Consider the following 25,469-nt stretch of genomic DNA (forward strand, 5'->3'; position numbering starts at 1 on the left):
ATTTGCCAATTGCCTCGTTCCATGCGTGGCGAATAACGAATCACCGAGTCGAAGGATTTCTCTTTTCGCGGAAGAAACAAAAGACGCAACGATAAAAACGGGAAGGCAGAAAATGGTTAGAAGAATTCCATCGAGATCGACCATTTTTCATCTCTATTTTCAGTAGCTACGACTCGTTTGCTTCGAACACGTAATACACAACCGAACTACAATATCCAACAATACCGAGCGATATTTCTACCTCCGCGATTACCACCAAAATTAATTGGACCAACATCCGTGCAACTTCGCTGATACCATACATTCCACAGACGCGGAACCACCACGAAGGTTATTGGTCTCTCTTGAAAAATGGCTCTTGATTTACAGTTCCTGCATCATCGGTAAAATTTCTAGCTCTCGATTACTTTCATCGAGCGCCGGCAATCGAAACAACGTTCTACTCCGACAGGAAAATCTCAAACGATTAACAAGTCTTGAACAACGAATCCTGCGGCGATCTTTCAATCGACGATTGCACGGTTCGAAACCGGTGGCCAAATACACCGGCAGATTCCCAGACAAGGACGAGTATTTATGTAGAGTGGACGAACGAGGTCGACCAGGGTGTGATCTCCTCTTTGGTGGATCGTAGCTGATAGCGATTCTGTTTGGCCTGCCACCTGATAGAGAGTTCCTAACCGCGGACATTATCCATTCGGAGCCGGTTGCTTGCGTAGATTAAACTCTACGGATTAGACACCATCAGAGAAGGACCGGTTAGAGGAGCTAGCGGTTCGATTTCGAATCGATCGGCCGGGATAATACTAACGTTTCTCACCTGGCGTTTTAGTAATTGCGACCAAGTTCCTCGCATACTTTTGTCAGCATTGCGAGCGAATTTTTTCTTTTTTAGAAATTCTAAGCTCCGTCCGAATTCAGATGGTGGCACATTTCGCAATGAGTGTTACCGTGCTGATGCTCGAGATAATTAATTACCCGACGCTATCAAAGCGATCAAACTGGCTGATTACTATGTTTTCATGAAAACATAAGTTCAGAATTATTTTGCACTTTCTACATTTTTTATGTCTTGAAAAATGCAATGCGAGAATTTAGATATGCCGTTCGGGTAGATCGCTTCTCATATATATTTATAAACTACGTTTGAACGATGCAAAATTAATGTAAATCGATCGTAGTAATGAAATCGCGCGAGAATTCTTTTGAACTAGTACTCGGAGCGTTGTACTCCTGTGACAGGCGGCACGTTAAGATTACGCGAGTTCTCGTTGTGGCCGCGTATAAATCACAGAGAACGGTATAAAAACCACGCTCTGATAAGCGGCGAGATTCGTCGAGCACGCAGTCTACTTTGAGTCTGGATAATTAAAAAAGAAATGCATAACTTTCCACGATACGCAGGCTAGCCTGCTCTTTCAATTAATTAAACCAATCAATTTTACCGGCGTTGTTTATCGGTAATTCATAATCCAACTGTACTCTGCACACAAATTTGTTCAACTGTAGTAAAACAAGTTCTTTCTACGTCCCATGTAAAATTCCTATTATCGATTCTCTAATCTATCGTCAAATATCTGCTTTTTAAAAGCCGCGCTTGGCAAACAATTTTCCAGTGGATGGTAATGCAAACAAATTTTTATTAGAGCGAAGCGATGTCCATGGGATTTTGTAATCAGAGCGTAGAAAAATTTGCCCGGCGAAGAGAAGGAAAGAAAGAAGGGAAATATAGCGTGGTGCGAATCGAGGCCCGCTTTTTCCATTAAAGCGATCCTCCTGTACAGAATTGCCGTCATTCATCGTTCGGGCCGGCGGTGCTGATGCCATCAGCGCAAATTGCACGGCGCATTTTACGTCACAAATGGCGGCGTTGCGTGGCATTTGCTGGTCGTAGACTCATTAAACGAGCCTTTCGCTCGTAATGCCTCTCGACGCGCGTTGCTCTGCTCGACGACGAACGTGCGACTTTTCCCCGCGGCACGTCACGCCGGCCGCAATAAACCTGGTTGCTGTTAGTGTTGCCGTCCTCTTTTTCGCGACGCCAGTACCACTAGGATTACCGTGACGGAATGAAATCGAGGGGTTGCTAAGTAAATCCCGTTGATCGGCCTCGAGCAAGATTTGAACAGACCCTGCATCGAGATCAGCTGGCAAAAGAGTAAAAGTTGAAGATATTTTACAGAATATTCGTTTGGTCTTTTAGCTGACGCGAAGAACGATGCTAAGATAATCCGAGTAATTTTCGGTTCGATGATTCTCTTCTCGAATTATTACTTCTTTCGTGATTCGAAGTAATTCGAGGTAATTTTTGTCAAAATGAAAAATGTTAACGTTTAGTCAGCGTTAAAGAAAAAGTGGAATATTGGGCGGAGAATCTGCGTAACACGGTACGACCGGATCTCCAAGTTCCAGAATATCACGCCTTATTGATTGTAACTTGCCATCCAATTTTCCCTAGCAGCAGCCGGTCCAATCATGTCCATATGCGCATATTAAAGTTAATCCGGAGCATATACAGGGGAAGTCGCCGGAAAGCAGGAGAGGGCTGGTGGTTTACCAGACGTGATCAATTAGGGGTAGAATCAGCTGGCCTAATCTCCATTGACAGTTTCCAGCTGTAGTGAATTATCGTACGGTTGAGTTAACGATAAGGTGGATCCGGTCAGATTACTTCGTTGTTTTCCCCCGTCCTTGAAGGATCGATTTGTCTTCCATACGCTGAAACAGCCCCGACCAGTTTCCGCTCACGCGACCCTAATCAACGAAAGACCTGAGAAATGATTTTCGCCAGCTTTTAGTTATTAATTTCCTTGATCGATACGGTCGCGTCGAGTTTCAAAGAAATTTATTCGCTCGTAGATAGGCGTACGTGGAAAGTCTGACTGTTTTAAGCGCCACGGTGGATAATTTGGGGGTGACACGGTCGCAAACATTTTACAGCGAATACCCTTTGCTCCGTCAAGAAGGGTTTCTTTCCACAGACGAGACGATAAAAAAGGTGAGAACGATCTCTAAAGCGATGTTCCCGCGACAAAGTATCGGACAAGTCGAAAGGGAAGCTCTTTATCGACGTATTCGAGCAAGACTAACAACAGCAAGGGGGGTTGCCGTCCGAAACGAAGTGCGCCGGAAGCTAGCGGCTGTTTTTTTATGGGTTCAGTCAGGTCCGAGGCCCGTTCACCCCTCGTTTACATCTAACGCTTTAATCTTGAATATTCCATCAGTTATTTCTAAACGTGCCTGTTAAAAGGGTTAGCGTGATCCAACGTTAATTATTCCAAGGGCCGGCGCACGACAGAAATAAAATATACGCCGTGCTGCCCCCTACACGCTCCAAGAGGGGTGAATTACCTGTGATTCGATTAAAGTGACGCGATTCCTCTGACTGGTCGAAAAAAACTCGTTTGATCTTCCACCCTCCCGCCCTACCGCCATGTACCACCGTGTATCAGCGTACGTGCTTTTAATATTCAAATAAACCTCCCTTGCTTTCGATCGTAGCCACTGAAATGTTCGCCAAACACGTTCTCGTCTTTTTACGGTCGAAGATCGAAGGGTGTTTGGATGTCTCCTCCCAGACGCAGGCTTGGAATATTCTGATTTATAAGAAAATGAAAAAATAAAAAATCGAACGATATATTCGGTGAAATTATGTTAAAAGTGTAAAACAATGGGATTTTCATAAACCAACGCAATTACGACAGACATAACGAAATACTTTGGAGAAGAGAAATAGAAAACTACTCACCGTCTGGCACCGCGTGACTGGTCATTAGGAAATTGACGCAAGCAGCCCCGGTACCGTGGCCGACCAACGTCACGTTCCTAGGATCACCACCAAAGTAGCCGATGTTCTCTTGCACCCAGTGCAACGCAGCGATCTGATCCATCAAGCCGTAATTCGCCGGCGAGCGTAAGTGCGAATCCGTGTTGGCGTTTAGAAAGCCTGTAATGAAAACAAGCCTGGTTATGCTCGTTTGGCCGCGTTTCGATGTTACGCGGGCTAAACTACGGTTAAATTATCGAGACTCCTTCCTAATCAGGAATAATTCGAATCGATAAATTTAACGATAGCGCGCGAGTTCGTTTTTCCATCGTAAATATACAGTAAATTTTCTTTGCTCCGCCAAATACAATAATTGAAGTCCATTAATACTGGGAAGAAATTCTTCGAATTTCTTTGCTTTAGATCTTAAAGCTGCGCGTTCTTGACAATCGTAATAGACGAGAAAATGGACTTTCAACAGCTTCCAAGATGGAGAATCGTAAGAACGAGAGATAAAACGCGAAATCGGTTCGAAGCGACTGTTCTTGACCCAGACTACGACCTGAATTTAGGACATCCCGTGTCTCTGCACGTAAACTGGTGTAAACGAATATGGGAGCTCGTTTCCGGTTGAAAAGCGGATGGAACAAGAGTAAGAAACGAGCATGGCTCCGCTCTTCAAAGGAAACGAAGCCACTTGGCGCGCGCCAAAGACACTTCTGACCGAGCAATCGCGGCTTTTCCGGTCGGCACCCGCCATCCGTAAATACTATGTCGATGGTTCGCATCGATTGATACCGATATGCAAATTCCGGGACCAGGGAATAAATCGTTCGATTATTTGATCGGCGTACGCGCCCCTTCCGACTCATTGTCGTTTAATTGGATCTCACGATTCTCGGTTCTACGCCTGGAAATCACCTCGCTACTATTAACGGACGTGTGAGCGACGTGGCTGTAATTTTTTATACACGGTCTCGAGGTCGATTGAAACTTTAATCTTTTAGAAACCGCCGTGCTGTCTTCGCAAATATTTTTTAGTTCTCCTTGAGTTTTGTTCATTACGGTGGAACTGGAAACAGCCTTCTTAGAATAAAGAATCAAGTTTCGGAAAGGAAAGGAGGAACAGGTAACGATAATTCAACTGCGTATAGTAAGTCAAACTTCCGAATGATAACTTTGAACATCTGTTGCAATACTTAGCGAAGCAATAAAGAGTTTAATGAGTTTCGCTGTTCAAGCTAAACTTCCCAACGGCCACCGAGTTAAGAAGCTTTAACTTGGAAAGCTCGGACTTATTTGACTACAATGATTGGATCGACAACGAAAAGATGCGCGAAATAATAATAATAGTAAAAGAAAAAAGAAGAAAAACAAAGGAAAGGAGTAGAGAAAGAAAAAAAGTAATATAACGAACAAACGGAAGAATAAATTTGTTTTTGTCTGATCGAACGTGTAAGCGAATAAACAAATAAAAAGACAGCGACCGAGCGTAACGTTGTTAGCCTTTTCAAAAAGTCGAACAATGTACCCGATACGACACGGCTGGGTTCGCACCCTTAACTATTCAACCCTCTGGCAATTGCTCGTTTGCACGACGATAAACGGAATGACTTCTCTCGTGGAAATTCCTTCCGACCGGCTCCCGTTGTTCCCGGCATCCACATTTTTCCACTGTCGACGAGCTAGCCGAATTATCGGTTTGGCACCGGTTCCGAGGAACAGGCGGTAGCATGACGTTGACCCATATTCCACCGACATGCACGAAGATTCCTTTATTGGAACTAATACACCAGCGAATGTACGCTACCATGGAAAATCCCATCCATCGTGCAGAATTTGAGGAAAAGATGTTTCTGATAAGGTGACAAAGTGACAAACGATTCTGAATTTTCCTCGAACTTTTCCGCACAGCTTAGAACTATAAAAAGATTAGACACGAACATAGACGAACCCGCTTTATCGAAGAAAAATGCGAAGATACGCGTGTCCATAGGCCGTTAAAATGACAGTAAGATTAGAACACGAAGTTCACCAGGTTCTGTTTGATTCGACCATTCGCGGAGAGCACGTCAACGAGAGTCGTAAATTCCCGTCACGATTAGATAATCGACGCCACGAAATGATCGATCCCCTTATTTCTGTTAGGATAATAGGGAGTGGTTCAATTGAGTTTACACTGAATTAACAGGTATAAATCAATGTTTATTCCAACGACTTTAAGGTATAATTGAGTTTCGATTGATAGCCAAAGTTACAGAATGTAGTACGCGACGTAAGCTTAGATGATGACGGTTCAAAAAATGTTTAAAGACTCCTTTCTGTGAAGATGATGCTGCGGAGGAAAGCTTGCGATGGGTGGGTCTAATGACACGAAAAGAGTCGATTTGTTAAGGACAAGTTTTCGTTGGGAGAGTGAGGGAAAGACTTCGCTATCAATTGGCTAATTTTCTAGGTTGGTGGGTGAGGAAGGGTGCTAACCGCCCCTGAGAGAGAGTTGCTAGTGGGAAGCATCATACATGAGAGAAAAATAACTTTCCCGTAGTAAACAATAAACTTTTAGAAAACGATTTAGCAAAGAGATGTTTGTTGGGTCTGAAGGACCTTAGCTAGAAAATTCCTTAGATTTATGATAGGTTCTTAAGACTATCGAGGATACGCAGTAAGGATGTGCGGACATCTGGTTGCCATCTTGCTCGCGATGTGTGGCCTGGTCTAGGTAGAGTGTCGCCGGACGTAAACAGGATCAGCACGTTAACCACACTGTTTTAATGATCCAACAATGTTGATAATTAATGGATACGATTTTGGTACTTTGTCATGTAACGTTGCGCTGAACAAATCTGATCTATGTAATTGTGATATATCCGATGTCGCACATATGCGGTAACGCATATAATTGGCCTTGGCAACAATAGTGCAGATTATTTCCGAGTTGCCTATCGACCTTGCAACGATATTGGAGAACGTGCACCGAACTCTGCCAGCTTTGTAACAAAGTTGAAAATTAATTTCAGTCTTCTGAAAGCGCTGAAGCAGCGCTGCACGTTAATATCGAGTGTATTTCCAGTTTCTAACGATGTCGCACAATCGCTTTATGCATTGTCTGACCTTGCAACATTGTTGAAAATGCTTTCGCAGCTAATTCCACTGATACAACATTCCGGCGCGTGTACTTGCGACTGACCTAGGAATAATAAGGCTCGCTCGGTCCGTCGGTGTAATTTGCCAAGTAACCCAGTTCTTCGAAGTAGGGTGTGAGTTATTGGTTTCACTTCCGTGAGAAATATCACTGCGTTTGGAATCAGCACAGCCAGCGTTCCCCGACTTAAGCTTCCAACTGTTTGAAAGTACAGTAGACTTAACCGTTGATGGAAAAAGTCGAAAGGAATTCCGTGCAGACCCGATAATAAGAGAGGTTTTAGTCGCGTCCCACCGCGTGTATGAAGTTGGCGAATAATTCGAAAGCACGACTGCTGGCGCGATATTAAGCAAAATTGCCGGGAATAATATAGGAATTTACATTTAATTTCGAGAAATGGAAGTGGAGGATGAGGAGTGGCCGAGGTAAAGAAGGGATCGCGAGGAAAGGAGAGAACAGTACGCGAGGTACGTGCAACGAATTTCTTTCGACCGAACCTGAATTCACAGACAATTTTCTCGTTGCACGATCGCCGATAAATTAATTTCCCCGAGAACATGACAATTAACCGGGCTAGCACGGCCTCTTCAAGTGAATTCTTTTGTCCCGCGTTCGAACTCCTGCAAAATAGTAGCCCCGTTTATAGGGGAATAGGATTACGTATTCGCTGTGAAAAGAGAAAAGCTTGGCAACCCGAGGACTTAGAAATTACGTAATCGAGGTATTTAACATATCGTTGTTTTAATAATTATTCATTAGAGAACGAGGAATATCTCGACGAAGATCTTTTAGCGTTTAATTCGTTACCGTGAAAATTCGCCAACAGTACGTGAAGTTGCTTGGCGAATTCAAAGAATAACTCCTCCTTTCCTATTAAAATAACGAGGTTTCTCTTTTCATAGCTTTCGAGTAGATGTAAAGCGAGTGACTCTCAAAGAGCGCGAAGAATGAATACCAAGGATATAAAGAGCTCGCGTTGCAATTAATAGAAATGTAACTGCTAAAGATGCGAGAGCGTTGTCAAACACGCTATATAACTACTCGTTTATCAATTCTTATGGCAAGTTTTATCTCAAGCATAATTGCCGATAAAAACTAAAGGAAACGCCTTCTCGATACTCGTTTTGCGAGTTACAAGCAAAGAATTCCGACGAGTGTTTTTCACGCCAAATTTATCAAAGCTGTTTGTAACGATAATTAAACGATGTCTCCTTGTCTTTCCTCTTTTCTATTCAGGTTCGAAAGAACGTACACGCAACGTTACACGATTCACGCGTTTTTGATAAACGATTAAGGAACGAATGAAAACATATTTATAGGTGGAAGATGTTAATAAGTTCTGACGGACGCGTTCATTAGTATGCATCGGTTCGTTGAACTCATCACCCTCCATTTCGGCACGCTTCGAAATCGATGAAAACGAGATTTAAAGCAACGCTTACGTTCTAAACAATGCGCGCTGAATATGCATGCGCGATTCACAATTTTCACCGGATAGTATAACGCGCTGCAATTTTCTAGGGTTCTCGCCACCATTCCCCCTCTATCTGTTGGTATAACGTTTGATCGATGATGTTTCCAACTGTATTATGAAGCGCATTCGCACGATTTCGTTTTAAAGGTTTGTTTCATCCGAACGCAATCCACGCGATAAATGTTGAGCGAAACACTGGTTGTCCACGGGTCGAACGATAAAACGGATCTTTCGAAAAAAGAAGGGGAGAAAAATACAAAAACGAGTAAAACTGGAAGCTCCTTTATTCCCGGCAGCAATTCGATCGGTCGTTTGTAATCGAGCCGATCCAAAGTGTTGGAAATTGCGCTTTCGACACGGGGCTCTCGCACGACCGATTCGTACGCATAAAACACTAATGATATAATCGTGTTTGCAACGCTTGCGCTTGTTAGCACGATGGATAGTTGAAAACAAGCAAGCCATATCACGTAAAACCGTGCAACTGGGAAGAAAAGAAATAGATTGCAAAAGAGAGAAAATGGGACGAAATAAAAGGACGATTTCGAAACTTGTTTCCAGAACACGGAATTCCGTTCGATTTTTCGATGACTTCTGACGAGGGAAAACGAAGTGGAGAGTACGGTGGTTAGAAAAACGAGAAAGATCGACGGGAGCCAACGAAAACGAGGGTACATAGAACAGAGGAGGGTGGAAAACGTGCGAAACTGGAATAGAAATAAACCACCGGTCATATCCCATTTGATATTCAACCTCCGGCGTATCTGTCGTACTGAGCTTCCGTGTCTCCTATTCTTCTCGTTACAATGGAACTGCTGAACGTTACTCGTTGATTTAAATTTTCCGGTACATGGGCGTGCACAGCCGCGGCTGGATATCGCCCACCACCCTCTACTACATCCTTTCGCCCACCAACCCCCCGAACCATCGCCACTTTTCGTTCGACACAATGCCTCCCCGTCATTTTTGCCAGTCGAAGGAAAAACGGCGAAAAAAAGTAAAAGAAAATAGGAAGAGTGACCACGAGAAGAAAGTGCTTCCTGAAACCGACACCCTTCCGTTTCGCTGAACTAACGATGGAATCAAATTTCGATATTTTTCATGCCTCTACCACTTTTACACTGGTTCGCCGTTCTCTGTTTTGCCACCTTTTATCTTTCTCCACTTTTGCACTTTTGCCACAACAATCGCTAATTGGCCTTTGATTGGACTTCAGTGGACCTTATATCTTTCGGCGGTGAGAAGATGGATCCTTCTTTTTTCTCGAATACGTACGTGAAAACTCGTTTCGATTAAAAATTTACATACTTGCGAGCAATGGAGATTTTTCTAACAACGAGCAACGTTGATTCGATTTCCTTGGTAACGAATTTATTAAGAGATTCGATAAATTGCGAAACTATGTGGCATGCAAAAATCTTCGAAAGTTAAGTAATATCTTACGCTTCGTAATTTTCCCGTAGCTGCAGTGTAGCTTTCAAAACGAAATTCAACTATTCACTTGTTATTTTCATTCCATTCGATCGAATAAATTTTTCCTTCATGACTATGCAAACTTTCATTTCGGCGCTATATTTTCCCAGCGAAGTTTCTTATTTTACAAATGTCCCGTGGAACGGAACGCTGCATGTTTTTAACGTCACTCTACCTCTACATCAAATCGACCACCGTTTTTCATTTCCATTCTTTCGACAGAAGCCTGACTTGCGGTAATAAAAAAGAAGAATTATTTCTAGACAAATTAATGTATATCGTTTCACTCATTCGAGCAAGATAAACGATACAGCTTCTCGATCGAGGAACTGCGTTTTCTAATACGTCAGACGAGTAATCTTTTTAAAACGGCGATAATTAAAATCACATAAATAATTAAAAGCGTATGAGAAATTTGAGAAATTGATAGGGCAAATTGAAGTGAGCGTTAAACGTATAAAATTCTGCTGTTGGGCAAAATGCTGGTGGATGTAATTCAAGAAACGGAACCTCGTTACATCGTCCACGTTTCACAGAACGTGTACCGCTCCTCGTCACTTTACCAGGACAAAGGGACAACAGGGAAACGCAGGGAGAAAAAGGGTGGAAGAATATTCGTGACACGGCGAAGCTTCTCTGCTACAACAGCTACGTGGGAAATTAACGGCGGGCGAGCTTAAAAATTCGGATTTAGCTGTGGCGCGTTGTTTCCTCGGAAAAAATTACGATCCAAGAATGAAAATCCATCGCCTCAAGCGGTCAAATGTCCTCTAACTGTTTTCTTTTACGGTTAAAATATGTTTTTTTTTTGTAATTCACCATTAATTTCTACTCTTTGGACAAACTCAAATGTTATTGAAAAATCCCATCAAAGTGTCTTTAAAAAACGTAGTTTAGAAAAGAACAGGTATAAACAATGTACGATTAATTTACAATTAATTTTTAAATAAATCTGAAACCACATGCGTGGTGTTATTTAGGAAACGAAGAAAATCGGAAAATATTTAGAGATTACCGTAAATACTTGTCCAAGAACCTCGCAAAAATCAAGGGTAAGTATTTTTACTCTACTTGTCCCAGAAGTCCAGAAGAAACATATCAGAAGCGAATTAGAGAATCTCCAGAGAGGATAGTCCTCGTAAATCCCACAAAGAGACTCTCTTCTTAAGGAAAGAAGCGGTTCGAATTCTCGAAAAAAGTTCACAGACGTTCCATTCGTGTCATATCCCGTTGGCTATAGCTCGACTCTTAATTACAGGAAGTTAACTCGCTTCGACAATTGGCTGTGCACTGAAATCTCGATTAATCTCCGCGAGCCACGTCTGCTGGTTCGCTCGTAGGAATACGTGCCTCCGGCCGGCAGCGTCGTCCGACTCTCTCTCTCTCTCTCTCTCCTTCTAGCTCTTTGTCAGAGACGTCGAAGAATCGTGCTGACGTAACTGGAATATATTATCATAACGCGAGGAAGCGAGTATTATATTGGCGGCGCAGGGACGAGGATGGTGGCCGCCACTGTCACGGAAACGGAGGCAGAGTCAAGAATTTAGTTTGGTGAAACGGAAGACACGGCCATAATGAGTTTCCTATTAGATTTGGTCGCTACTGTTGCCTGGCAACCCGCTCTGACTTTCGATCCTCTCTACCTGGCCGCGCCAGCAAATACCGTGCTCTTTGATTTTATTTTCTTCCCTTTTTTCATTTTCCTTAGTCTTTCTTTCTAAAAGGTTCCTCTACGGCAGATACATCGAATCGTTGCGAATTCAATGATCGAGGAATGTGAATTTGAGTTTACGTTCCTTTTTGATTTCTCAAACAAGCGATCGAATCTTTTGTCAACTCCGAATTAGTCCAAGAAGAAATTTCAATCTGAAAATTAAATTATCTCGTACACGTAGTTTTTCGAATATGTTTGTTTCCTACGTACTTCACGCGGCGATTTTGTTTGCCTGATTATTTAACAAGGTTTAACAAATTTTAACGCGACTCGCTCACGCACTGAAACAAATTGAAACAATAGACAAAGTCCGAGAAAGGAGTAACTAGTTTCATTGGCTCATTCGACTGAGATGCACAGTCCGCATGCTAATGGCCACCGGCCGTCTCATCGACGAGACGGGTCTTGTAATCCACGTTCGTGCGACCTTACCGTTGCCAACTTCTGCACGCACGTAATTAAGGGAGCGTTCGAAGCGGTAACGATTGGCTCGCCTCTGTAATAGGTATGCCGGCCAGAGTTGCTGAATCTCCAGAAATTGGGTGACAAAGTTTAACTCGCTGACGTTCGTCAAGGGATCGAGATTAATTCGACCGACCCTTCCATGGTGGAGACGTTGACTATCGGAATTTTCTTCGCCTACGCTCGTTCTCGCTATGACGAGGGTGGTTTCTGGTCAATATCTGGTAAAATTTCAGAATTGGTGTGTGTGTGTGTGTGTGATTACTTAATTTTGGTTGATTAATAGCGGAGGAATTAATTCTGTTTTCTAACATTAGATCTCCCGGTAAGTTCGCAAGACGAACGTCAACAAATTATATACTTATGATAAAGAGGGAAGAGTAATAATGATAGCAAATGGTAAATTAAAATTTTTCTTTCCAATAATAGAGGAGCGTAATTACTCACCTAAAATACCGAGTCTGTAATTTATGGTGACGACGACGACACCCCCGTAGCTCGCCAGCACGCTGCCATCGTAGGGGTTGCCGCTGCTCCATTCATAGCTCTCGCCGTGCACGAACACGATCACCGGGTATCTCCTTCCTCCTCCGTCCCTCGCGCCAGCTGTAATCAATAAAATTATTCTCTGATCGATCGGCACTGCTGACACTTGATAGTTCACGTCGCGCATCCTTAAAGATCCATTTTTCAAAGGTGCCGTTCTATAAACTTTTGACGCCACCGTAAAGGATTATCGGCAAGTTTGTCTACAGAATCTAACCGAACGTCTCTCTACCGTCGAATAGGTCGTCTATCTCGATAACAGGTTATCGAAAGTTCACGTACAGGTGGTTAATTACGAGCATATCAACGATATGAAGTAGAAAATTCCACGAGTACCGGAGATTGCAACTCATCGGAGGGTAAATGAAAATGTTCCCGGAGCAAAATCGAACGCCTTGTTACCGGTATCTTTGCACGCGGGCAAAAACGACAGCATTATCCCGGTCGTTTTCGTGTAATGACCGACCCGTAGAAAATATTAAGGTACCACCGGCGTGCACGGTGAACTCTCGTTAAAGCGAACGATGGTAATGTAAGTAGCTAAATTCCGTGTAACATTATTGACTGTGTTGCTACGTTGAAATGGAAACGACCTCATAATCATCGACGTCTGCTCGTTTCTTCGCTAACGAGTACAAAATGAACCGAACGATAACAAAATTTCGGGCAGATAAGTTTCTGCGTGTGCGAGAGAAGGCATTAATTCGCAATATGCAACGTTCGAATAGTTAAGGATAGAATTCTTAGTATACAAGTGGCTAGAAACATTGTCTGTGTGACGACGCACGACGTATCACATTCGAGGTAATTAAATCGAGGGTTCACGAACGCGAGCTGAGTACGTCAATCGGATTTAGTATGCTAATACAGGACTGGAACACACGTGAGCATGATCGCTGTGGCAAACAACAACCTCGGTCATAATTCAACAAATCACGCATTACCACACACGTCCCTGTGTGAGCTATAGTGTTCAAACGGCGCGGTTCGATTTCCCTTCGTGCCGTTTTTCATCGAGAAATTGGCTGCCGCGAAGGGAAATGGAATCCAATAGGAGCTGGAATCTACAAAATGAATCCGACACGAAGAAGAATTTGGAAAGTGGATGATGTCTCTTGTGTCGAAGACTTCGCGCCAATGAAATTACGAGAGATAGAGCTTATTAAATACTTAATTCGACTCTTTTCCTTAGGGTTTCCCCTTTTTATTAATCGAATTGTGACCTCGTAAAGAGGGAAAACCGTAACACTGGCAATTCGATTAGTCCTCTTGTAACTTTTAATGAAAAAGAGAAAATCTCCCACTAAACGGCGCCAGCACGCGATATTCACTTCTGCCTTTCCCTCCTTTCTCCTCTTCACTCGGTCAAACAAAGTTTCAGAGGGAGGAAAGTCGATTCGCATAAATTCCTTTCTTCCTGTCACTCTCGTGAAACGTTTTGTCTTTCACTAACAATGGGTAAACGATTACGATAGAATAGCCGAGAATTGGTTCAAACAGGTTCGATAATGCTTCTGCTCATTAAACAAAGACTCTTTAATGAAGAGGTGGAACAATGTCAAGCGATGAATCATGCGAAAATACGATCAAATCGTAATAAAATCCTATTGTCGGATACGATGAAACGATCGCTAAATGCGTAACAGTAAGAAATCGCATACAATGGCAAAAAGTCAAAAGGGGTGGCAGAGACGACGATAGGAAAACATGGAAGGTTAATTTCATCTAAATGAAAATTCTCAATGAAATACAATCCCTCGTAATAACTCCGACTTTTATATTTGTAATTGCCCGTTTCTCAATACTTGGTTTCTTCTAAAGTTCCACTAAGCTTCTATCCTTTCCATTTCTCTCTTTCTCTTTCCTCTTCTTTACAATGGTTCTCTTCTGATTGTTTCGCCCGTTACTCGAGCTCTTTTCTTTGATCTCCTTTCTCCTATCTTATCTTCTTAAAATCGTCTGTCGTTTTCCTTTATTCCTCCGTGTTCCGTCGCGTAACACCGTCTCGGACCCGTGCTTCTGAAATATTTCGCACAGCGAACCGCGTTGCTTATCCGGCGATACGTTCTCGGCCCAATTTTATCTGGCGCTTTATTAAGCCGTTTTTTGTACCCGTTACTTCACGTTGTGCAACTTTACGGAGCAGATATTTTCCCTTCTCCAAAACAAGTTTTCTTGGCGTAGCGATTTAACCCGAGTCAAACGACAAATAGAAATTTATTTTCAGTTTATATCCTCTGCCACTTTTCTCAATGTTACATATATAGGAAACTGTCGCGAGTCGATTTTAGATCCTCGATCAACGCCAGTCGCCTGTTTTCTTCACGAAGGATGAAAACTGACGTCGAGAAATATTGTCCAGAGCGCGTAAGGACCAACGTTACAAGGATGGATTTAATCGGTGTGCAAATTTGCTCGATCGAAATTTTTCATCCGGTAGTTTGACCGATCCTCGGATGACGCATTCCGTGTTCCACCGCGTGTCAGGCGGCGTTAAGGCGCGCGCGGGACATTCGATTTTATCGGGCGGGCGCGATACATTATTTCAGCCGGTGAATAAATTTACCAGAGCACTGTCAATATTTGATACGATGTGCAAACAGTTTCGTGTGCCGGCAACGCCTCTAACGTACTTTACATATTCATAAAGCCGCGTGTTCGACTGTTTCAACGGGAGTTGCTGAACGGGAATGTTATCAATCGTAACGACGACGACCCTCCTCCTTAATCGCTTTATTTTTCAGACGCATATCTTTGTCTTGATAGCTTTCTTTAATTATAAAGATAAATAACCACTCTTATTCGATAAATGAAAATTAAAAAGCATCTACTTGTGTTAGCTAATAGAAAATGAAAAGTAGTTTGTCGTGGCATCGATGGGTGTTCAAATACAAAGGATTTGTCCTATTGGAACGACGATTTCTCAAAGTAGAGGAGGATTTCCTATCCGTTGCGCTTCATAGTCTCGCGAGCTTCCGCAGAGATCGTGTTCCTTGATACAAATGGCAACGTATCTCTAAAAAGTATTTCATGGGGCTTGGACGTAAGAAAGCAGAAAATGGAAGAGATACGATCGAGCTGCAGGTTTCCAAGGCGAACTCAATTTCTAAATGCAATGTCGTCGCTTTAGGATCGCGTGGTCTTTCTTTCTTGGAAAACGCGTTGAGAAACAGATTACGTTTGTTCGATAAGTCATCGTGATAATGTTTCACCGTGTTTACATCGTGAAAATCTTTTTCCGAATTAATTCAATGTAAATGCAAGCGTGAAATTTTTCTAGTAATAGATTTTCCCTTTAGCTTATCCTTCGCGATGCATGATCTCACCGAAAGCAGCGATAACTTTAGAATTCTTAGCATTATTTTGTCTCCTATTTACGGAAAGTTGGGCCGGATAGAGGAGGGGACAAGAGGAGCAGGAAACTTTTTATTACTTCCGAATTGAATTCTATACATCTCCCAATTGGCGTTTCGTAGAAATGGCTTCGTCGCCACGGTAATCGCTCAGCAATCTACATCCGCCGTACTTCACGCGTATCCCCTTTTCAAACAATGAAACCAGCTCCCTTTGCCGTGCTATAGGAAATTTCGAAATAGCTTCGAGATTCTCATTCCTTCAGATTTCCTGTTATTTCTTCATATTTTGTTCTCGTCTGTAGACTATAGAGTAAAGAGGTTCTCCAGCTTTAGAAACTTGTCAGCAGAGCTTACGTAACAGGTTCTGCCATAAACACGAGATATTCTAAGCACAGCCGATGTCAAGAGAATTACCCGTGTTCAAGAATCGGTTGCCAGTCTAGGCAACTTGTGGAAGTTGATGTAGCCTGGAGCCCTTTGGCTGGAGTAACATCGTTGCAATCTAAGTTCTACCATACCTAAAGCTAAATTAGTCGTGAAATATTCTCGCGTATAACTTGTTGGTATACACCCTCGATTTTTTCCCAACATGATAGTTGACTGGGAACTCGACCTAAAAACCCAGTTCATGCGATCGATTGCCTGACTAAATCGAAGTTGCCGATCGGAGTTACACCGCGATTCTAATATTTAGGTAATTGCGGATCGACAGAGATGTTAGTGCTATCTAAGTCTAGAGACACGGTTACCGATAACGTCGGTCGCATCAACGTTGAAACCCTCTGTTAGGTTAACGATCTTTGCTACGAATTCTGCTGTTCCTCTGATTCTAAATAGCGCTAGCAATTCTGCGCGGAATACTCCGGTTCGGCGCTGAGCACCAAACTATTCGGCCACTGCGTCATACCGTCGGAACAATCGGATTTTGTATGCAGCCGGCAGAACCGCGTTTTCATCGACGCGCCCTTTCCGCCGAACGGTCCGCGGCCCTGACAATGCACTCCTGGGAATATTACGAGATATAAACTAGACTAACACGATGTAATTCTGCTTAGCATGCTAACTGCGTGTTCGACTGTAAGTCCAAGCGTAGGGTGGCCACCTTTATCCCGGGAACAATCTGAAACTGTTCTCTACTACGTACTATATCGCCGTTTTCAGCTGTTTTCTCATGTTCCCCTCCAATCCTTTGTCAACACTGTATCTTCGTTATATTCACGGAGAAGGAATTGCGATAGGGTAAGTGGATTTTGGTAGAATGTTTGTGAATTGTTAGCGGCGAAGCTCGAAAGGGAATGGCGCTGATTCTCCGACTTCCGCGTTGTTCCATTACTTTGACCTTTTTCTTATCCCTGATCCTCGTCTGCTCAACTTTTTTCCTATTCAGCGTTTTCGAAGGGTGCCACCCTTCGCGTCGCGCATTTCTCGTAGATATGAAAAATAATGGACCGTTGTTTATCTATATCGCGAAACTTCTTCCTCTTACGGTATTTTTTTTTTCTTTACGATCTTACGATCGTGCGATATTTACGAGAGTATTTTTGATAATTACGATAGAAAATTTCATTAAAGAAGCAATTTATTTTTATCTGTCTTTTACGTTACACATCGAATACAATGATTTATTATCATATTTCTTTCACCTCTTTTGGGAAACCAAAACATCTACCTCATCCTTCGTTGCAATCTACACGTTGATCGCCAACAGAGAGAATATTCATGAACACATCCCATGGATCACGCGCGACCGATTCACCGCTGAAAGCGAGCCATTTCAATTTTCTCAATCGGAAGGGAAAAATCGGTGGTTGCGAAGTGGCGCCGATGGAATCACCGGCCCGACACAAACTTGGGGGAAGATCCGGCCGATTGTTTTTCCGGAATCCTCCGGAGAGTGGCTTCCGTGGGACGACCTACATTTCGCTAGTTCGCTGACACGTCGAGATATAGAGACGTTTTCCAACTTTAGTGTCCCTCCAACAAACATCCTGGCATACAGGATGAAACGCATTTCCTTCTTTTTTTTTCTTTAAACAGGCTTGAAACAAATTTCGAAGCATGAACTTACGCTTTTACCTCGTTCGACTGCTCCAGGTGGAAAAACAGAGTGACAGAGAGTTTCAAAGGTGTGAACGATGGATGATGTCGTTTCGTCTGAAGTTTCTCCTCGTCGAGGAACCGCGAGAGTATCGACGTCTCTTTTAGGGATTGATTTTTGCTTCGTCGATAGCCCTGGGGTTGGAATTTTTGGGAACAGAAATGAAATGCAGATGAATGTATGGAAAAGAGGGAAAAACGTTTGGTGCCGCGAAACGAGTTCGTGCACGATCGTTTGAAGAGAATTCGAACGCTTTTGTAGGAGCCACCGCCTATGGGGAGGAAAAAAGCAGAGGGTTATATGTTACCGCGCAGTTCGATGCTTGTCAAATAGACTTTTCACTCGGAGTTCGACGAGTTGGGAATGAGTCTCTTGATGCGAGAGAAACGCTAGCCGTGTGCGATCGGTTCCGAAGTAATTCCCAGAAGTTTGTAGAAGTAATACGTGGATGCTCGTCGAGAACGAGATAACAGGCATCCATTTATCGAATGAACTTGGAAAAACAGCCCTCTAAAATACCGAGGTGGCATGAATTAGGGGAAACATTCTGGCCCATAACCACGAACCAGCAGATAACTTTCTTCTTGGCGCAAAACACGATCGATCACAAAGCTCATGTTTTCATGATCTTTCACGTGCTCGACGGGAGAAGATGAAACGGAGTAACAGATGGTTGGCCATCAGGGTTAAATGAGCACGCCGCACGGAGAGAATGGAATGGAAACGACGGGGATGAAACGTTGCTTATACGAAGATGATGCACGGGAGGGTTGCTTAGTGGAAATACTTTGGATGGGGAAACGTCAACGAAACCGAGCGACACGCTGTACAACGTCGATGGGACGGATTCCCTTCCGTCGCTTTGCGTTCTCGGCGAAATAAGACAAGAAGAAAAAGGCAGCAAAAGGCCCCGCAGGAAATGTCAACTTTTTTATTAAATATCTCGCGCACCGGCGCCCAAGAAAACTGGCTGGCGCGAAGCGAAACGAATTGGATACGCTCCTCCTCGTCGTCGTCGTCAATCGAGTTTCGCATTCCCACCCTTCGTTCCCTTGTCAGGCAGCCGTGTTTCAACGTCGCGACTCTTGGCCTTCGATTTAACGATACCTTATTTCAACCGTATCTTCCAGCTTTCCGTTCTCGTGCGTCTGTGGAAATTCTCCACTATTTTTCATTCAGAATGAAACTGTCGATCCGACGGTTTGGAAAAAGAAGGCATTGTTAACGAAGGAATAGCAAAGTAAAGGTAATATTAGCACGTCGTACGAGATATAGTACGTGTACCTTTAAGCTTTCTGTTCTCGCGTGTTTGTGGAAGATTTTGGTTACTTTTCGTTTAGAACGAATCTGTCGGTTTTAGGGTTTAGTACAGAAGAGAATGCGTTAACGAAGAAATAGGAAGGTAAAGGTAATATTAGCACGTCGAATGAGATATTACAATCAATTTACAAATTTTCGTTAACCCACCAGCGTTATTAATTATTTCGAGGATGGAGGATGGAGTAACAATGTTAACATTAAACGTTTACTGTTCGCGTTAAAAACGACCGTATATCAACCCAGTTAAATACCACGTATACAAGTCTTCGTTATTTACACATAAATTTCATTATGAAGTTAAATAAATCCCCGTGCTTCGGAAATCTAGCAAAGCGTGTAAATTATTTATATAACATTTAATTAAACTTATCCAGGTAGATTGCAAAAGCACAAGTTACAGTTACTTCGAATCGCTAATTCAGATTCTTATTCAGTCGCTATTAAAAATATATTCATCTACATAGATATATAATATAATAAAATAATCCTAAGAGTGTGTGCGTTTCTTTTTATACGTAGTAATGAGAAGGTGGTTTATAAACGTGGAAGTAATAGCTAACAGAAACAGAAACCGAACTCATTGAGAAAAGCTTTGATGACGCACGAAGTTTACCCATGTGTTGAAACTCTCGACTGTTTTTTATTCAGTATGGAACTGTACACGTATACGTACATATACATATATATCGTATACGTGCGTCATAACCAGATTTAACAAAAAAACTTTGCAATAACGTGCGCACACGTTAGGGGAAAAGGCTCACGAGTTGTTTAAAAGTTATTTTCGCGATCGACTTTAGTCGCTCGTATATCTTATTTTACGTCAATCGTTATCCGAAACGAAACACCGTAAATCATCGAAGAAGAAAAATATCGAATTGAAAAATATATGCGGATTTCTACTAGTCGTCGGCTAGTCGTCGTTCCAAATTCCCGCGTCCTTTGAGCGTGCACCGTCTTCTTGCAGGTAATATTTCCACGTATAATATTCTGTTCGACCAATCAAATCGCGCGAAAGCAAAAATCTTCGAGTTCCAACCACGTTTGCACGAGGTAAGACCGCGAAGAGTTTCTCGAGAAGGTCTGGAGTAGCTCGTTCATCCTCGAGCATACTCGAGCCATTAATTAACCGGCGCATTATAAAATCCCTTCTCTTCGTTCCGGCTAGTAGGCGATTCCCTTTCAGGGAGGGTGGCTCGCGCGAGTATTCGGCGCGGGTTCGCGCGGTCTGAAGGCCATTGAGAAGGCCGCACGGTTAACGGTAGATTTAACCGGACAATGAACTGCGAAAGCAACAAGCTCGGCTGCGGATGTAATGTAACACTCTATGCCGCAGCCTGGGCAGTGACACGACCAGGATTATGGCGTTCAGATAAGGACGATGATGGCGCGCTTATCAACACTGTGATCACCGTGCGTGCGTGGGAGCGGAGCGGCGTGCTCGTCGAGATAATACCACTCTCGTTGTTGCGATGTTGTTACAGTTGCAAAAGAACGGCAAGAGGTTGATAAGGTTAGCGATAGTGATGGCTTCCGGCATAGTAAAAGGAAATCCTCCGAAGACGATCGCGGAATGACGTAAGGGAGACAGTTGGTGGATAGTGGATTTGTCTTACGGTTGCAAAAATGTATTCGCGCGATGAAAGAAATTATAGATGGGAGAAATGTTAAGGAACACCATAGAAGACGTATGGGTGAACCTGGAAATTACATATATCGTGATATATCACGTTGAAATTCACCCGGTCGTGGGTGAAATTCAAAAGGTCGGCACGAATAAAGGAATCGATGGAGTTTGAAATTTGGATGGGAGCCAATTTACGACTGCGTGAAATATGGAACGGGAAGATTTACAATTGCATAGCGCCGTTGACGTCGACAAATCACCGGTGATATCGAATAAAAATTAAATAAACCAGTGTCCAGAAAAAGTGACGATGTTTTAAGATCTAATGGACACTTAAGTGGAAATATTATTGTAGTATCGGGGAAAAGGGCCTAGGAAACATCAAGTTAACCATGAACAATGTCGCGAGAGGCGAGGTGCCGTCGGGTCCATCATTGTGTCGTCGGTCTTTTCAATTGTATAGTTTTGTAGATAAGACCTACGTGACCCTGGCAACGAGCGTCCGCGGAACACGTGCGTGGTGGGCATAGGAAAAGACAAAGGGATGCTAGAACGGCCGGAATGTTAGTTGAGAGGACGCAGTGTGTGAGTTGAGAAGTCGAACAGTATGAATCGAGAAGTCAGAGAATGTAGGTGGAGGAGATGATAATAAGACGTACGACGATATTGTAATCGGTCTCTTTGTTATTGAGTATCGCTTATTAAACTAAACTAAACTCTAAATAAAACAACATTACTTGTCCTTACTCTAAGATCCATATAAGTTACCACATTATGTTTAGCATTTTGAAACGAAAAATCCTGCGTGAAAGCGATTCGTATCTCTTTTCCCCGTATCCCCGCAGCACGGCGTACGTCATGGCCACGTCTTTAAATGGTCACAGAATGGTGCAAGATACGTAGAAGGGAGAGAAAGGACGTGGAGTTTTCTGGGGTGCGCATTTTCACGGCAATCGTGGTAATTTTCCCCGAGGGTAGAGCAGTGCCTTTCGAGCTCGCCGTCGCCCACAGCCCGCCAGACTTATGCTAATTAAATCGAGCGACCGCGTTGAAAGGGATATACGGTTAAAAATGAAATACATCTGCCTGTTTTGTTCGTGAACGAGGCCGAAAGCAACGCCATGAAGAGCCTCGCGCTTTCGCCCTTCTTTAATGCCCTTCGTGGAAAAAGTCCTTTCGATTTTAAGCCATTTAAGTTTTAAAAAAACGTATGCTAATTTTCAGCTTCGTCTGCGTAATTAAACATGTAAATCCTGCTTGTGTTATGGTTATGATTTTTCCTCGCATATTTATGAATGGCATTTGTCTTGCTATCACGGCGAAATGAATTAAAAAAGAAAAACTACGAGGAGATGATTACGTCTGACGAACGTAATTAACGAGGTACGAAAGTATAGCGGTTCGGGGACGCGGTTAATTCCCAATTGATATAAAATGTCAGAGAGATCAAGGGTACGTCCACGATCGATACTTTAATCGACCAGAAAAAGTCCAGACAGGCTCGTAATGAAATTAAATTTCCTCGTTGTATTGCGCACGCTTGTGCGAACGCACTACCAATTGCACGAGTTGCCGTTTCCATTTTCACCCACGTTTCCACGAATATTTTAATTCCGCCGTGGTGAAAGGAGTCGGAGAATTAAATAGGAAGCCGTGGCAACGAGTCGTGGCTGAAATTACATCGGGCACTTGTCTCCAACCTAAAGGTACCACGCGTTTCCGCTCTTGACCGCAATGCCTATTATTCGATAGTACGTACTTTGTTTCGCGAAACATCCGTTGGTCCATCGACTAGCCCATCGCAATATCGTACGCTACCGTTTAAAGAAATTAAGATCAACTGGCGTTTCATTGCTTGACGGGAAATCAAGTTTTCAACTACGAGCTGTTGCTTAAATAATTTCTCACCTCTGAAGCCGTGCGTTGTATATGATTGAACACGCTTCCGTAGGGAAATACTTTTGGCAAGCTACTAGAAATAGTAGCTTAGAGCAAAAAATATGACGGGGAAGAAGTATGTAATTTATTATTCAAATGTGCACGAGGAAGAAAATTTGAAGGCAGAACCGTATTAAGAGAAGAAACATGGAAATACGGAACGCTTTTCATATCCTGAACGTTTCGAGCTTCTCAAGGTATTCGATTCGTTTTCCGTTTCACGCAAAACGTAAGTTAGCGAACATATTTGAATCGCGTACTTCCTTCTTCTTGCTGTCCGCGCTATTTTCACCGACAGAGGCTGCGATGCCGTTGCTTCGACTTCTATTCGCGGAAATTAGAAGCAAACGGAATAACGAGAATGTCCGTGTCGTAACACATCGGGTTTCTATCGCGCAAAATCGTGATATTTAAAAAGCAGCCAATCCTCGAAACGAAGCAAAGAGTGGAGTAAAGAGCGGAGAACCAAGAGCCAGAATTTCAGAGCAAAGCTTTTCTTCCGTTTCCTTCCTACCTTACCTAGCCTTTCGAAGATACAATGTACCCGTAATTAAAGCGTGTATCTAAAGCTGGCATAACGGTCGACCTCTGTGAATCGAATCGGCGAGGTCGAATGACCGGTGAATTCCTGCCTCGAACGTATCTTCGTGCGTCGCTGCCATCAGCAATGGTGGCCTACTTTCTTATCATAATTGTCCCGCCTTGGAGCCTTTATGATCCGGTAATGCCATCCAATCTGGCGCGATTACTCTTGCAGCAGCCACGAAATTGAACGAATTAAGGAACACGTCTCTGGCAGGGGTTGAAGGAGCCCCCTCCCCCGCCCTTTATTCGTATCTCTCATTTACACGAGCGCGTGTGCAGCCTCTTTTAGCGTCTCTGACCTTCTCTTTCTCGCCTCTATGCAGGCGGGGAAGCTATACGAGTGGCATAAATTTAATACGGTACACGCCAAGGGAGGTGCCATACGTCCGACCCTGTTAAGGCTGTCTCCCTCGAACCCGCGTACTTCAACCTCGAGTCCCTCTTCTCTTGCCTCTCTCCGAGAGTGCCTTATTCCTACCTAATGTTAAATTAAATAATTTATTGCGCGACCTAGCAGGAACCGACCTGGCTGGCCACCAACCGGTCACCATGATTTATGTCGAATCGCAGCGATAGAAAGACTCTTTGACTTGAATTTATTTCGCCAGGTAATGAAGCTCGACTGACAGGGGATAAGTAATCGAAAAAGATGGATGGAGAAAATGGAGGGCAAGTTTCATGGGGTACTGATGGTTTTGGTACAAGTTACCGATGATTAAGTCTGAATTTTTGAAATATTTGTTCTCTTTCCCTTTTTCTTTCTTGAGCGAAGGTCGAAAGTCTCGTGAATGTTTTACCAGAATTTCTTTGCTTTTATTTTTTAGAACGAGAGTTCTAAATAGTTCTATTTGTACTAAGCTTTACATTAGCCTTTTTCAGGTCGGCCTTTTACGGAACTAGATTCTTAGAAACGGAATTTATTTCCTTGTTGTTCGAACAATTCCATTTGCCTTTCTCACGCTTGTATATTTCCTTAATTTAATTATTCTACGTTTCTCTTTGATGACATAATTTAACAGCTTCCCGGTTGGTCATGCCTTTTGTTAAATTAACTTGCAATTTTGTACAGCTTTGAAACGGTTTTAAAACTTTTGAAAAAAGGAAAACGGAGCCTGCAGACTGCAAAACTGACAGGTACTGATTCTTTTTTCACTGGTCTTTCATCACGAAGATCTATCTAAAACATATTCTTGTTGGTTCTACTATAGAAAGTTTCAAACTCAGTCAGCCATTCCTCTCGAGTTTATTGCTTTTCAATTTCTTCCTAAAGCATTAGAATTAAAGCATTAGAATAACGAGCACCCTCTCGTTATTCATTAAGGTTTAACTAGCATATCTCATCCAGAAATTTAATTGTTTCTCTTCTAATCGCTTAATTACTTCGTACAAGAACGACAGACTGGCGAAGCTACGAGTTTCACGTGTTTCTTCGTTTGGTATCGCATGGCGCCGCCTCTGATCCCGTTTTCGCTGTTTCTCTTTATTGTTTACATTTCTACAGGCGCATCGTTTGCATCCTGTCGTGCCTTTGGGAAACGGGCGCATGGTCGGGAATAGCGTGGGCGCATGACTACGGCGACAAATGGAGATTATTCGGGGCTGCGAACAAGGACGCGACGATTCCTTACGATTTTCCGAGTCGTTGCCGTCTTCCCCGGCGAGATAATCTTTCGCTCGATCTCGGGGATTACCGTTAACGCCCGCTACTCGTTTCTGCAGTTTAAACCGTCGACGAAATACTCCGCATCCGGAGGCAAGAAAAGAGGTTCCCAGGGAAACCGGAGGCCACTGAACCCTTCACGCGTAACCCCATGCATTGAAATTTAGTTACGCGCGCGTGGGCTTTGTAAGCTCTGTAATTGGATTCGCGCGTGCTCGCTCCTGCTTCTCCTTCCCGCGAAAAAATAGGAAATTTTATTGATTGTTGGTCTGTGAACTCGGAATCTTGAATCAGAATCTCTGTTTCAT

At 43.1% G+C, this 25,469-nt stretch overlaps 1 protein-coding gene across 1 annotated transcript in view; it reads right to left on the bottom strand.

Annotated features, from left to right (window-relative positions):
• Positions 1–25,469, bottom strand: part of Nlg3 (Neuroligin 3) — a 223,640-nt gene that overhangs the window by 25,536 nt on the left and 172,635 nt on the right. Inside the window, exons 2-3 of the mRNA XM_076621446.1 lie at positions 12,479–12,637; positions 3,749–3,946 (exon numbers count right to left, since the gene is read on the bottom strand). Coding sequence (XP_076477561.1) covers positions 3,749–3,946; positions 12,479–12,637 — 357 coding nt within the window. The remainder of the gene's footprint in view (positions 1–3,748; positions 3,947–12,478; positions 12,638–25,469) is intronic.

This window comes from Bombus vancouverensis, chromosome 9 (genome assembly GCF_051014615.1).
Source record: "Bombus vancouverensis nearcticus chromosome 9, iyBomVanc1_principal, whole genome shotgun sequence".
Classification (NCBI taxonomy): domain Eukaryota; kingdom Metazoa; phylum Arthropoda; class Insecta; order Hymenoptera; family Apidae; genus Bombus; species Bombus vancouverensis.